Source organism: Schistocerca cancellata, chromosome 2 (genome assembly GCF_023864275.1).
Source record: "Schistocerca cancellata isolate TAMUIC-IGC-003103 chromosome 2, iqSchCanc2.1, whole genome shotgun sequence".
NCBI classification, from domain to species: Eukaryota; Metazoa; Arthropoda; class Insecta; order Orthoptera; family Acrididae; genus Schistocerca; species Schistocerca cancellata.
In genome coordinates, this window is record NC_064627.1 from 459,715,551 (window position 1) to 459,731,467 (window position 15,917).

General features: G+C 44.0%; 1 protein-coding gene across 1 annotated transcript in view; it reads right to left on the reverse strand.

The window, feature by feature from the left end:
- Window positions 1-9,522: 9,522 nt before the first annotated feature.
- Window positions 9,523-15,917, reverse strand: part of LOC126161959 (SET domain-containing protein SmydA-8) — a 255,456-nt gene continuing 249,061 nt past the window's right edge. Inside the window, exon 7 of the mRNA XM_049918143.1 lies at window positions 9,523-11,870. Coding sequence (XP_049774100.1) covers window positions 11,614-11,870 — 257 coding nt within the window. The 3' untranslated portion in view covers window positions 9,523-11,613. The remainder of the gene's footprint in view (window positions 11,871-15,917) is intronic.

Consider the following 15,917-nt stretch of genomic DNA (forward strand, 5'->3'; position numbering starts at 1 on the left):
ACACGTCGTTCTCTCATTTCAGGAGTCAGCTGTCGTGGCACCTATCTTGCAGACACTTTGTGAAACTGGAGCACATCGTGCACAATGTGGTGTGCTGACCCATGACTAATCTGTAAACATGCTGCAATCTCATTCAGTGTCACTCGGCGGTTTTCCTTCACTGTGGCTTCAACTGCTGCAATGTTCTGTGGTGTCACAAGTCGTTGTGCCTGACCTGGACGAGGAGCATCTTCCACTGAAGTCACACCATTTGCGAACTTCCTACTCCATTCGTAGACTTGTTACTGTGACAAACATACATCACCGTACTGAACCTTCATTCGTCGATGAATTTCAATAGGTTTCACACGTTCACTACGCAAAAACCGAATAACAGAACGCTGTTCTTCCTTGGTGCAAGTAGCAAGTGGAGCGGCCATCTTTATACTGATACTGCGACAGTATGTGTGCATCTGCACTAGGCTGCCACCTACAGGCCATTCTGCACGCTGTTTGTAGCACGCTTACCAACTTACGGGACAACGGCGCGAAATTTCTATTTGTTGTTACAAATTTAAGGTTTTCATTTCACTCACCCTCGTAGTTTTAATCTCTCAGGAAGTTTCAGCATATATAAGACTGCTCGCCGAAGAGGCTATAATTTGACGATCACATGGAAATGCAAACGACTTACAAGGGAATGGTCAGACTTGTCATGCCGAAACATGTATTGCTTTTTTTAGCACTGTTATTTAACTGTGCAAAAGGTCCGTATGCAGAATTGTAGCTGCTGACATGAACTGGAAGTCACCTAAAAAAAATCACGAACATGGCTGTGTTTCTTGCTTGGCGCTTGCAGTGACGGCTGGCCACCCCTGGAAATGGCGAGTCGCGAGCGTTGGGCGCATGGTCGGGAAGTGCGGCCGTCTTATCGCGGCGTTCACTTAAGAGGAATATCGCTGCACGGTTTTGGTGCAAAGGGGAAACGAATATTCGTTTCTGTGGCATCCATGTCCTTTTAATTTCTGGTGCGTATTTCGAAACATACCGTCCTGAAACTGGTTAGAGATGTGAAAGATGTTCTGTACATGTTCATCTATACTCCGCAAGCCACTTTACGGTGAACATTCAATCTCCCCTCCCAGGTGCTGGTGAACCCTGTAGATGTTTTGCTGCTTGCCATGGAGATATGCCACAGACGCCAAATGAAGCAATCAACAGAAAACACGCGTGAAGACTATGTGTTATGCGACATGGTTGTTAAACTTCTAGACGAGCATGTAAATGGCGCAGACATGTGGCTAGAAACAGCTGAAACACTCGAAATTGCAGACTGTGAATCTACAGACGGCGAAGACACCGACGAAAGTTGCACTCATGAAGGCTCTTCGAGTGATAGTGCCACGTACCATCCGAAAGTAACACCAGCAACTACAATTACCTTATCAGACAAAGAAAGTGGTGACGTATTGGTTGAACGAAAGTGGTAAGAAACGCCTATGTGTAAATACTGTTCAAAATAAGTATCGGTTTGTCCGTTCTGAACGTGAATTGTATAGATGGAAAAAGGAAGTCGGTGGACGACGTATGAGTCGACTGGAAATTGCGACGGAGATAAATGCGCGACTTTTTGAGCTATTTACCGATGCCAGACAACAGTCATTTAATGTCAGCCATACAACTTTGCGTGATTGGGCGTTAGAGATTGCCAACGCGATAGGTGCTAAAAAATTTACAGCTTCTCAAAGTTGGATTAGTCGCTTCAAAAGATCACATAAAATTGTGGCAATAAAAAGTAATAAAATTTGTATCGAGAAACAGGTCGGAAAATGAAGTGACACAAATTGAAATGATAGAAGCTTTTCTTAGGAATGCAAAAAATATGATCGCTAGTTTTAGTGGATCGTACGTGTACAATGCAGATTAGTCAGGTTTTCAAAAAGAAATGCGTGCGAAAAGAACACTGACATTCAAAGGGGAAAAACATATTGAGGCGATTGCGCAGTCCACGTCTGCACTCACCCATTCATACACTATATTGCCCATAATTAGTCTGGATGGTTCATTGCTGCCTAAACTAGCCTATATGTGTGTCTTCAAGAACCAACTGGACGTTTTGGACCACGTGTCAAAAGAACAATGTTCTACGCAAACAATCTTGTGGTAGACGCATTTTAGTCTGCAAAAATGGGAAATGAAAACGTTACACTTTCCATGCGTCATGCTTTTCTTCCGTTCTGCGGGAACAAATCTCTTCTCCTTCTAGATTCGTTGTCAGGTCATAAAAGGTCTGATTCTTTAAAAGCTGTATTTCGAGCCCACCCTGACAAAGAAGTAGAGATACTTCAGATTCCACCCGGCACGACGAACTTAATTCAACCTTTGGACAGAGAATTTTTCCGTCAGTGGAAGGCATTTTACAGAAAACTAACAGAGAAAATTATTGTGTGCAGAACACTGCAATTTCCTGTGTATCACCGTGACAATATTCTCAAGCTGCAATCAGTAGTACATTATCAATTTTCCTCCCCACGGTTTCAGAATTTGATTAAATATGCGTGGCACTCCTCGAAATATACTGATACTAGGCCTGATTCATTCCTAACGCCAGCCTAATTTTTGTCTACGGACATCTAACAACGTCTGTGATTCGCAGGGCTGTCATATGTCATCTTTATTTGTATGTTCTTGGTGCACAAAAAACCTATGTTTTGAACATTGTATCAATATTTCGCATTTTTGAGGTAATTACAAGAAATAAAATTTGGACGTGTTCTAAACCGTATATTTATTTGTGTCTATTTCATAGCTATCTGGAAAGAATGTTGTAGATAACATATCAGCCATATTTGTCAACGAATGTCTAATTATCATACGATCCCTTTCACTGGGGGAATCAGCTCTCTCACTGCTGTGGCAAGAGAGCGGCGCGTAGCTAACGCCACCTTGTCCCTAGATGGCGTTGGTATAACGTAGCGAGAGAGGTCAGGGTTGTACAAGAGGCAGTTATAAGCGCGGAAACCATGCGACAATAATGTCTTCCTTCATCAAATTGTTTACAGACTTCCAGTTCATGTCAGCAGCTAAAATTCTGCATACAGACTTCTTACAATGTTAACTCACAGTGGTAAAAAAAGCAGCACAGGTTTCGACATGACAAGTCTGACCATTCCCTTGTTAGACAAAATATTCAGTTTGTGTAATGTATGGTAGCTCTTTCTAAATGAGGATAAATGCAAGACAATACCTGTAACAGAGATAGTGAACCCTTAGCAACCGATTACAAGATTAGTGATGAACATCACGAATACGTCAGATGGTATAAGAATTTAGGGGTAATATTAAGAAGCAATATGAAATGGTACGATGACGTAAAATCAGTGTTATGGAAGGCGAATGGAGGTCTCAGATATGTTGGAAGGGTTCTGTGGAAGTGCAGTGAATCTGCAAAGGAAATCGCACAGGGGATGCTATTAAGACCTGTTATAAGAGTACCGTTCCAGCGTTTGAAGTCCCATTCAAGTAGATATGACAGCTGACATCGGACGAGTGAGGGGCACGCTGCTCAGCCGTAACAGGCCACTGCAGCATATGTGAAAGTGTATCAGGGATGCTCGGGGATTTTATACTGGGATCCTTGGAAGAAAGATTACGTAATTTTCCCGAAATCCTGTTGGGTAAATTTAGCAAACCTGTATTCGATGAAGATCGTGTGACCATTATGCTAGGACCACACTACATCTCGTTAAGAATCACGAGAATAAGGCAAGAGCAGTTGGGGCGCATGCGGCGGCGTATAGAGAGTGACTTTTGCCTCGCACAGTACACGTATGAAACAGAACGTCCATGGCCGATCCAAGAACATTTTTCTACACAAGCGACTTATCACTTGGCACCTCCCCGTATTTTCCTCGTACGGGTTTGCCTGCATCAGTTTTCGTTAGTACCTGTGATATGCACTGTATACAAATCTTGCACTTGGCGCCCCTCTCATCGTGGTGTCCCAAGCGGCCGCTGCTAATAATTGTAACACGCCCTGAATAGAAATCTTACAGCTGTGGAGTCTCTGGCGCCCCTTTCACCGGGAATACCGACTTGAGACTCTCACGGAGGTAATCCACAAACTCACCACAAGACTATACAGAAACTCCAGACATTCGCAGAACCCGTTCATTCTGAATCTGGGGAACTACGACCACAACCGTAGATGGAAACATAAAAGACCAAAAGACATACTTTCAAGGACCTAACATCTATGGTCAAGTACACGCAAACACAACGGTACAGGTGAGCCCCTGTTAATCAGCCACCATTACTGGATATCCAGTTGGAATACACTTGCCGAATAACTGGCACCACGCAGGGAAGCCGTACTGTACACTACATGCAGACAAGCTACACACACCCCCCACACAGTGAGATGATCTATGGCCGATCTCCCATTAAAATATAACGATCCTGATTGTTCCAGGTATGTAGCGGCTGCAGCGAACCGGGATGCTAGGACCACAGTACATCTCGTTAAGGATCGCCTGCCACGGTAATGATGCATGATACCCACACTAACAAACCCAACCTGGCATGAACTACCGCAGCTAGTAAGCCACTGCTGCTCTTACTACCCATCCCACTGTCGCAGAGGTTTTTTCCCACGGCACGAGCCTTGGCACTTTTTTCCCTCTGCTCTTCAAATTGCTACCCTCATTCGCGTTTCGTCCACTATCTATCACGTGATGGACCGTGTTAATGCGTAGTCTTACCCAGACGCATCACAGCCCAGCATCCTGTGATCCACCTATTAGATAACTAAAATGTTGACGGAGGGCACAGTACAACTTTTGGTTTGGTCACGTGCGTCTTGGGCCTTAAACCGGCTACGAGAACAGCGCTGATACTGGTTAGAAGTACCGTCCACCCTTCACTGAGTCTTGCGGAATATCTGTGTTGATGCAGATGTAAAACTGGTGGTACTAACTGACGACACTTTGTACAAAACAAGGCTCTCGGACACACGTCTCAAAGGCAACACCAGGACTTTACATCCACATTACCTTCTAACCGTCAGTCAATCTGTGCAAAACGAACCAGAATCAGAACTTCCTCTTACCCAAATCTTTATGAATAAGGCATTAACATTGCACTTGTCAATCGTCAGGTTTTGCGATATGAGATAGAGACGACAGTCTCAACGTCTGTCGCACTTCCTCAGTGGTGTCTCCCGTTCTGTCTGTTGACAGTGGACAGTAACGTGACATATTTTCAACCTAATCCTGTACGTCTGGACAGTGTCTGAACCAGTCAATTTTCTTTCCGTGGAATATACTTTATACATGCACCAACATCGGATGTGTCGCCGTCTTCGTTTTTCTCAATTTTCAAGAAAACTAATGATTCTTTCGGGATGACAAGAGTCATCACACTTGTTACTCTCGACTGGTCGAAGAAATCAAATCGGCTTCATCTTTGTATGTCCGGCGCTACGTGGAGCTTTTCTACAGGTTTCTACTCATATACACGCCCACTCATTTGAATACAAGTTGTTCGGGCATCGGTCAGTTACACGAACATTTTAGAAGCTCCTTGCAGGTTATCCTTCAGATAACTAGTGAAGGTGGAAGATTAATTCATAATAAAACAATATTCACATTCCTTAAATTTTATACTTCTCTGACACCTCGGACGCTAAGAAGGCAGTATGGTTGCCTACGCGTCGCATTACACTCGTATCATAGCAAATGCTTATCGCATTGCAGCATATTTACCACATTTGAGGATATTTTGGTTGCTGTTGATGCATATGGAGTTAAGAGCTACTTTATATCATTTAAGACTTTCTTCAGCACAGGGGTAATTTTAACTGCGTACAATGAGCGCACATTTACGTGTAGATGTCGTTCCTGATTTACGTAGATATGAACTATCGTGATAGTTACCCAGCACCAAGAGTTTATGTTGCTACAAACGAATGACCCATATAAGGTAGTTTAAAAAAGAGAAACATAACAGTAAAAACGAACACAAATTTTGAAACTATTTATTTAACAACTCGAAATAAATAAGTAACGAAAATAATTAATATAAAATAAAAAAGTAAAATAAATGTGAAACCACTTGTTATAAATTAAAATTAGAAAATCTGTGAACAATTCGAGTAATACTCGAAACAACAATCTCATTACAGTTACATCAGAGCGTTCTTTGTCTTACTACTAGAAGCTACTTGTCTTTTTTAGTCATCACATTATGCTTAGAGTGGCTAGCGAGGAAGACTGCACGAAGTTCCACAATGAAAAGGCATTCGTAGTGATCTAATACCGTCATCTATATTAACAGATATTTTCTGTTACCGTGCAAAAATAACGGATTACAACATGAGAACTACAGAGTTGCAGAACATTGACGATAATTATTGCGAGTCAATAATGCAAGGAACAACACTCAGTTCCTACTGTGGGCTTACATTGAACATCGAATATTTCTCAACTGACAGCAATCTTAACTAAACTGATCACAGAGGACTGGCTGACTGTGCCGTGGACAGCATTACCTAAAAGCGAATGCAGTAATGATTATCCCAATATCAGAGATATTTTCCAAAGAAGTCTGAATGCTTTTAAACGAGTGTTTCAAACTGCGACACCAGTCTTAGCTGAATGAGCCACTCCTGACATGTTTAGTGACTCGTTGTGCGAGATCTGCATTGCACTCAACGCTAGTCGACGCTCATAGTCGAAATTCTGAGACAAGCATCGGCAGGTGCACTTCGTCTACTGTGAGGCTAGCTGAGCTTTAAATTACTGAACATGAAAGTCTCTTTTGACATCGTTTCTGGAAGGTTTCTGCACGATACTAGACATCAGCTAGTGCATTTTGTCGATTTGGCGCCACTACAAAGGGATGTGCTCTTATAAAATGTCTCGTCGGGCTACCACAAGATGTAAATATAAAACTGCAGTATTAAAGAAGAGCTTGCCTTTACCTGGACTGCAGCCAAGTACGCTCGACAAAATGTCGCGACGTATCTGTGAAGTCTTGACGACTTCTGCAGATCGTGGAGAAAACATTGCAGTAAAGCCTCAGTTGGCACTCGTTATCTCTGCCTATAATAACTAATGCATATGTGTGCTTCATAACCTTGATGTTACATATATTGCTAGAAATTCAGTGCTGAGCATCTGTCTTCTCTTCATCGCAAGGAGGCAACGAAGAAGGGAGGAGGAGCTAACTGGGAAAGGAGAAAAAGCTCAGAGAGTACAAGGAAGGTGACGGAGATGGCTACAAGATTGTTCCTCAATATTTCGTCATTGAATGGGTGCGCCGGTAATTTCGGGAAGACTTTTATCAATTTATACCCGTGAAAACCTTAAACATGTACGTGCGGTGATCATTCAGCACCCTAGACTCATCCAGTTTCTTACGCTATCCACAAAACTATACATTAATAATTTCTAAAAGCTTATTGTTCGTTGCATTTCGATTATCTATAATATGGCGTCATGATTGAATGAAAATAGTTTAAATCGCTGGCGCAAGTGTGGCTGATGAAATATGGTCGAGTCAGACTCCGAAAGTAAACAAAAGTACTTCACTGACATTCACCAACAGATTTTAATCAGTATGAGAAATCTGTTGGAGGATGAACGGTGGGTCCGTAAATGAGCTGCCTTCTTTGAAATATCTCGTAGCGTCCATTCTTGACGGGAAGATTATGCGTCGACACATAGTCCTCACCATCGCGCCGGCTGTAAGAACACACAGCGCGATATGCATTTCAGTGTAATTATTTATCGCTTTTCATGAATACAGTCAGTAGCACATAATTCTACACGCTCCGTTCATCGATCGGCTAATAGCTACATGTTCCACCTGCTAACAAATAACAGAATTGCTACGCGAGATTCGTTCAGGAACGAAACCGGTAGCTGTTAAGTATCTTAGAGGGAGTAAACAGATGGTATGTTATATACGTATGCATTTAATGTGTGGTGCTGAAAGCGCCGTAAGGCAGTTTGCTGACGATGTTGTTGACAGTGGGAAGTTTGTAACGCCAGAAGAGAGTAGCGAATTGCAGGAGGACCGGAAGTAGACCTATGATTGGTGCATTGCTTGATAGCTGACCTTGAGAGTAATGTATTGCACTTATGGAGAGATACATTACCCTTTGATTACAAACTCGTTCGAAAGATTCTTGAATATTGTACATCATTCAGCGACTGTTATGACGTAGGGTTAATGGAGAAATTCCAAAGAAGAGTGGCGCGTTCCGCCACACGTTCATTCAGAAAGCGCGAGAGCCTTAAGCCGTCAGCACATGGACCGTGCTGTCGAACGTTAACGTTGAGCGTGGCAAGTTCAACGTGCTGCTGAACGCTCAGATACGATGCTACTTGTGCATACGGTACGTGAGCCCCAACAGGGTATACGCGATCGCAACGCACTCCAGCGGTAGTTCGTAATCACACTGTTTACTTAACGGGCGCGCTTAAAATTCCCACGCTAGCTCTATTAAAACGCACATTTCCTCCATCGTCCACGAAAAGGAAAGTAACATGTCCAATTAATAAGGACACAGACTTATAAAAGTTCCATTACAAACAGTTCATTACAAATTTGGAATACTTCTCCGCGTAAGATAAACATTATTTCATCATTCCCACATTTTAGTAAAACGCCAAGGTCAGTCTTACTTGATCACTGTTCCTACGCAGCAGCAGAATCTTTGCAACATGTGAATTACGAGGCGTAAACGAAAAAGGAGCAAAATATCTTTATACAAGTAGCACAAGCTGTCCTGTAGCTTAAGCCAATCCAATCCTCAAAAAAAAGGTGAACTTATATTTACATAACATCAAATATTATAGTTTATGCTTATATTAAACTAATAATAAAGTATCAGAACCGAATAAAAACGCGAATGTTAGGAAAAAAATTTAGAAGAGTCAATACGCGAACCACTGCCCCACCATAAAAGTCTCCATTACTCAGTGGTTCTACTCATTACGCTAAACCAACATCACAACCTAAGCATCTAATTATGTCATGATACGCCTTGCTGAAAACCTTAGATATGTTACTAATTGAAATTTAATTATAACAAATTGTACCAAGACGTTTTGGGTGGATCTTCAGTGTGTCGCTGCCTTCAAATAGCCTACTCTCATAATACACAAGTTACAATAGTTCTTTTGCCACGAATATGATGTTTCTCATTATTTTATTGGAACGCATCACACAGTTAACAGCGGGTTTTCCAGTGATTCTCATTTTCTGGTGCTCAGAAACGGAATATATACATATAGGCTTGAAATGAACGCCAATATGGCGCCTCACAACTCTGTACTGAAGGCAGACGGCGCGCGTGTGACATGGGTGGCGTTGTGCCATCTCATTGGTCAACGCTCAGACGCACGCTCAGAATATCTGACATGCCAGATATTGCTCTGCACGTTCGGAAAGACTCCCGAACGTGCTATTCCACGCTGTGCCGTCAGAAACTCGGCACGCTCAACGCTCAACGTTCGGATGCACGGTCCGTGTGAAGCACTGTGAGTCACGGAGCAATTTACTGTTAAAATTCCGAGAGCACACGTTCCAAGAACACTCAGGCACTATTTTACTCCCTACCATACACATCTCGCGAAACGACCACGTCGCAGAAAAACAGAAATTAAAGCTCATGCGCCGAAGGTCGACGTACCCATGCACCTTTAGTGAATGGAACAGGGTATGTGGGTGGTAGCAGCTGTACCCTCCGCCACACGCCGCAAGTTGGCTCGCGTAGTATAGTTGCAGGTGCTGGATTGAGTTGCGTTTTTCGCTTGTCACATGCCTAGAGTCCTCACTACTTGGTTTTGCAAAATAGCCGAAATCTAGTAGGAAGCACGATTTGACGCTGTTCGGAGAGCGACCAAAGGTCCTCTCTTGGGCCTCGTGGAAGACACTATTTACATGATATAGTTGTTCGGCAATACTGAGACGTATTAACTTCGAATAACGAATAGCGCGCAGTGTTGTGAAGTTAGGAAATGAGGCAGACGTAAAAACAAACGGAGAGCCAATGAAAACAGTTAGTTTGGTGTAATGATCGCCCCGAGTGCCCTGTCTTACTTTTTCTCACCCCTGTCTAGGCAAACACCAGGCTCGCTACCTCAGAACCACAGAACGGAGACACGGAAAAAAATGTTACAGCAAACAAAAACAGTGGTGTAAATGACTTATTTCCTATTTCAGGTTTGTTGTGTACATAGTTCCGCGTAGTTAGCGCGTACACAACTTTCCCACTAGAGCGCACCCCGCCAAGCACAACAGCGCAGGCTCAGCACTCGTCCGTCTCCGCACTACGAGATGGCGCTGCCATAGAGACGGACCAAATTCTGCTTCCGCCGATCCGCGTATTAATATGTATCACAGCCAATGAGATTGCTGCTAACGTAGAACCTTTTCTCCTCGCGGATCACACTTGCGCAGTGATACACGAAGACACGAGGTATTACAACGAGTGTACAGACCTCCGATTAGTGAGTCTGCATTTGTCCGCACCAATCTGTACCAGTCTGCATTAGTTTTTACCAGTCTGTACGAGTTCTGCATTTGTCTGTACCAGTCTATAGCCAAGTTTCAGTCTGCGCCTAATAAGATTACCATATTCCTGTAAATAGCCATGAGGATAAATGTATAGACACTTTTATCAAGTATCAGAGATATATGTGAGAATAAGGTTAACGTACCAATACCAAAGGAACTTCAGATTGTCAATTGTAAATAGCATCCAGAACCAAGTTAAGTAATTTTTATGATTGTTATTATTTTAATAAATGTGTGTGAAAGTTAATCAAGTTCTGTTTAAAGTTGGTCACCGTCAATCTGGTACTCTAAGCGTGGAAGTGGCATTTCTATCGTCTGACCTAATGGCAGAAGATAAACACGCCACAATAAGACCACGAGACATATTGCTGACACTCGGCTACTTCGTTAGAGCGACAAGTCAAATAATCTGATGGTGTGTGTTCTGAAGGTCTTACAGTACACACACCACAAGGTTTAAGCTACGTTATGGAGCAAGGTAGCTCGCTAAGTGAGTAATAGCCGTACTACAGATCGCCAATAGGTTGTAGGACTTATCGTTTTTCCCACTTATGACGATCATTAGTTGACGTCAGAAATGGGAAGCTGCACTGTGGTTCTGGGCCACGTCAAAGTGTAATAATTAAGTTCGAAAGTTGCGAAGTCAGGACGATTCCTAGTAGAGCACTCACGACTCAGTCTAACCTTCGGGTTGATGACGGCTTTTCATGACGACAAGAGAAACATTCAACCACAGAAGTAAAAGGACGCTAATTCTAGGAACACAGATGCCACCATGCGAGGAACTGGTATAGGTGGGAATAGTTCCGAAGAAGAGACTGTCAGAGATAAACTGCCATCAAGGCCACTGGTAGGGAGTATTACAACACGTGTGAATGCAACTAGACTATTACGTAAACATATGGCGTTTGGTCCAAAGGAAGTGCACAGAACAATTGTAGTGTCCTCGCTAGAACCGGTAAAAATCCCATTTCTTATCGTGGTCCAGTCATTTCGCGAGCACCGTGACCAGTAGACACAGAGCCGCAGTGCTTGGGGACAGGAGCTGGGCTACTGGCGCTGCGCGTGCTGCTGGCGCATGTGGTCGAGCGAGGCGCGCAGCTGCAGCAGGCCGGCGGCGGCGGCGCGGCCCATGGCCGCCTCGTTGGTGGACGCGTCCTCCAGGGCCAGGATGGCCGCCGCCTCCGACAGGCACGCCGCCGCCTCCTCCATGCGCCGGCACATCTCCTTAGAGTCGATCTCGCCGAACTCCTCCTTGTGCCGCGCCAGGTACATGAGCGGCGCGTGCAGCTCGTACAGCACCACGCCTGCAAACACCGAGAGTGCTCAGTATCTGACGCTCCATTAACGTCGCCAATTGCCAATCAGACACACGAGTTTTAAGTCAGCTGGAAAGAGGCTAGATTAACAGCTTAAAATCCTGTAGATATTGAATCTCTCGCCCAGTGCAAAGCACCAAGCGACTGGAATAAAGTGCAGGTGAGTCCTATATACAGGGTGTAAATTTTAAGTTGACAAACCAGAAGAACTCGAAAAATAAGCTTCACACGAAAAACTGTGTAGCATCCAAAGTTGATTATTTTCAAGGGGGACATAGGCTGGTGCTAAAATAAGCCCGCCACCCCAGCCCCTTGCGGGTCGGGGGGGGGGGGGGGTTGGATTGGGTTGTTTTGGGGGAAGAGACCAAACAGCGATGTCATCGGTCTCATCGAATTAGGGAAGAATGGGGAAGGAAGTCGGCCGTGCCCTGTCAAAGGAACCATCCCGGCATTTGCCTGAAGCGATTTAGGGAAATCACGGAAAACCTAAATCAGGATGGCCGGACGCGGGATTGAACTGTCGTCCTCCAGAATGCGAGTCCAGTGTGCTAACCACTGCGCCACCTCTCTCGGTTCCTTGGGGGTGGGGCGGGAGGTAACTTTAAAATTTCAAATGGGAACCCTCATTTTTTATTGCAGAATCAGATTCTACACAAAAAACTACGTACATTTTGTCTTAAACATTTCTTTTGATTCTTGGTTGTTGGCACTGTAATTCAAGAAAATCCATGTTCTCATTTTTGCGTGGAAAATGGTTACGATTAAATAAAAAATACTTACTTACTTCGTAAATTTTGATTCGCTAAAACTAAAACTCTGCCGCTCTCCCCTTAGGGTGGGGTTTGAGAGAGCGGAATTAGAGTTTTACAAATTTTGACACAAATATTAATTTTTTCCGCAGATTCGTATAAATTTTGTTTGTTTCGTGGTCATGAGGCCACACAATTTTCATTATCAAACAAATCATCTGACTAGCTAATTAAGAGGGAGAGTTTTAGTTTTAGAGAATCAAAATTGACGAAGTAAATAAGTATTTTTTATCCATCCGTAACCATTTTCCATGCAAAAATGAGAAAATGGATTTTCTTGAAGCCGGCCGGAGTGTCTGTGCGGTTCTAGGCGCTACAGTCTGGAACCGCGAGACCGCTACGGTCGCAGGTTCGAATCCTGCCTCGGGCATGGATGTGTGTGATGTCCTTAGGTTAGTTAGGTTTAAGTAGTTCTAAGTTCTAGGGGACTGATGACCTCAGAAGTTGAGTCCCATAGTGCTCAGAGCCATTTGAACCATTTGATTTTCTTGAATTACAGCGCCAACTACCAAGAATCAAAACAAATGTTTAAGACAAAATGTACGTAGTTTTTTACATAGAATCTGTTTCTGCAATAAAAAATGGAGGTTCCTATTTGAAATTTTTGGAACAGCCTTGCCGCAGTGGGTACAGCGGTTCCCGTGAGATCACCGAAGTTAAGCGCTGTTGGACGTGGTCGGCACTGGGATGGGTGATCACCCAGGCCGCCATGCACTGTTGCCATTTTTCGGGGTGCACTCAGCCTCGTGATGCCAATTGAGGAGCTACTCGACCGAATAGTAGCGGCTTCGGTAAAGAATACCATCATAACGACCGGGAGAGCGGTGTGCTGACCCCACGCCCCTCCTATCCGCATCCTCAGCTGAGGATGGCACGGTTGTCGGATGGTCCCGGTAGGCCACTCGTGGCCTGAAGACGGAGTTTTTTTATTTTAAATTTTAAGATTGCCCTCCGCCCCACCCCCAGGGGGCTGGGGTGGTGGGCTAATTTTACCACCAGCTGATATCCCTCTCGAAAATAATCAACTTTGGATGCTACACATTTTTTCGTGTGAAGCTTATTTTTCGAGTTCTTCTGGTTTGTCAACTTAAAATTTACACCCTGTATGATAAGGGTAACAGAAAGGACTCACAAAATTACAGTCCAATATCCCCAACATCGGTTTGCTGCAGAATTTTAGACCATATTCTGAGTACGGATATAATAAATCTCCTTGAGCAGGAAAACTTTATGTCCACTAATTAGCACAGTTTTAGAAACCATCGCTCGTGAGAAGCTCAGCTTGGCCTTTTCTCGCATGATATACTGTGAACTACGGATGAAAAGCAACAGGCAGATTCCATATCTGTAGATTTCCGGAAAGTATTTAACACGGTACCCCAATGCAGACTGTTAACGAAGGTACGAGCATATGGAATATGTTCCCAGGCATGTGAGTGTGTGTGAAATCTTATGGGGCTTAACTGCTAAGGTCATCAGTCCCTAAGCTTACACACTACTTAACCTAAATTATCCTAAGGGCAAACACACACACCCATGCCCGAGGGAGGACTCGAACCTCCGCCGGGACCAGCTGCAGCATGTGAGTGACTCGAAGACTTCTTAAGTAATAGAATCCAGTACGTTGTCCTCGACGGCGACTGTTCATCAGTCAAGGATGTAGTCAGGAGTGCCCCATGCAAGTGTGATAATGCCGCTATTATTCTCAGTATACATAAATGATCTCATGGACAGGGCGGGCAGCAATCTGCGGTTGTTTGGTGATGATGCTGTGGTGTACGCAAAGGAATCGAAGTTGCACGACTGTAGCAGGATGGAAAATGACATACACAAAATTTCTAGTGGGAGTGAAGAATGACAGCTGGCTCTAAATGTAGAAAAATGTAAGTTAATATGAATGATTCGGAAAAGCAAACCCGTAAGGTCCGGATACAGCATTAGCGATGTCCTGCTTGAAACAGTCATGTCCTTTAAATATCTGGGCGTAACGTTGCAAAGCTATATTGAATGGAACGATCATGTGAGGATTGTGGTAGGGAGGGCGATTGGTCGACTTAGGTTTATTGAGAGAATTTTTGAAAAGTGTGGTTCATCTGTAAAGGCGACCGCATACAGGACGCTAGTACGATCTATTCTTGAGTATTGCTCGGCTGTTTGAAATCCGCACTAGGTCGGACTTAGCGCACAGCGGACGGGAGCACCTAGTAAGGCTAGTGCTCCCGTCCGGGATAACGCGCCGCTGGCACTGTGAAATACGCCAAGTCCCAATCAAGGTCACGCGTTATCGCGCTTCTATAAAAGCGAGCGAGCGCCGCGCAGCGGCTCACTCGCGCTGCTGCTGCTGCACAGGCAACTGCATTGAACGCTGCCAAGATGCCCAACAGACGCTATCGTCGTCGTGCAAGACAAACAGTCTATAAAACTATTGAGAACATTGAATTCTCAACATCTGCTGCAGACAAGAAGAAGAACGCTGTGAAGAACTTTGCTTCAACTGCACTTCTCGACGGACCTGCTGTTTTCTGTGGCCGTAGACTTAACTTCAGCATTGATTTGAACGATTCTTTTTCACATGGTAACGGATGGCTTACAGTTGCAATTGTACGTAGAGGTACTGGAGTTCCCAATGTTCCTGGCCTGGAAAGTTTCGTCGACAGAGACATCATCGCCTACCGCACCTATCACATTGCAGAATTAGCCAATAAAGATTTTGGAAAATCCGCGTATATGTCTACCTCTGCCCTATTCCTGTATACACGTAATAAAAGAAAAATTTCTGTAAATGAATCTGTATTTGTTTGGATGAAAGGGAAAGGTGTTTGTGAGTATGTTAAATTTGTTGCTGACTGTACAATGTATTTTCATAAATAAAGTGATCTGTAGCATAGCAGACTCAGAAGCAGTCAGAGGCGGGCTGGTAGGTTTGTTACCGGTAGGTTCCAACAACACGCAAGTCTTACGGAGATGCTTTGGAAACTCAACAAGAAATCCTTGGAGGGGAGGTGAAGTTCTTTCCGAAGAATACTACTGCGAAAATTTAGAGAACCGGCATTTGAAGCTAACTGCAGCACGATCCTACTGCGAAGATACGATAAGAGTAATTAGGGGCCATAGAGAGGCGTATAGACAGTCGTTTCCACTCGCTCTATTTTCGAGTGGAACAGGGAGGTCAATGACTAGTTGTGGTGCAGGGTACCCTCCACCACGCACCGTACGTTGACTTGCG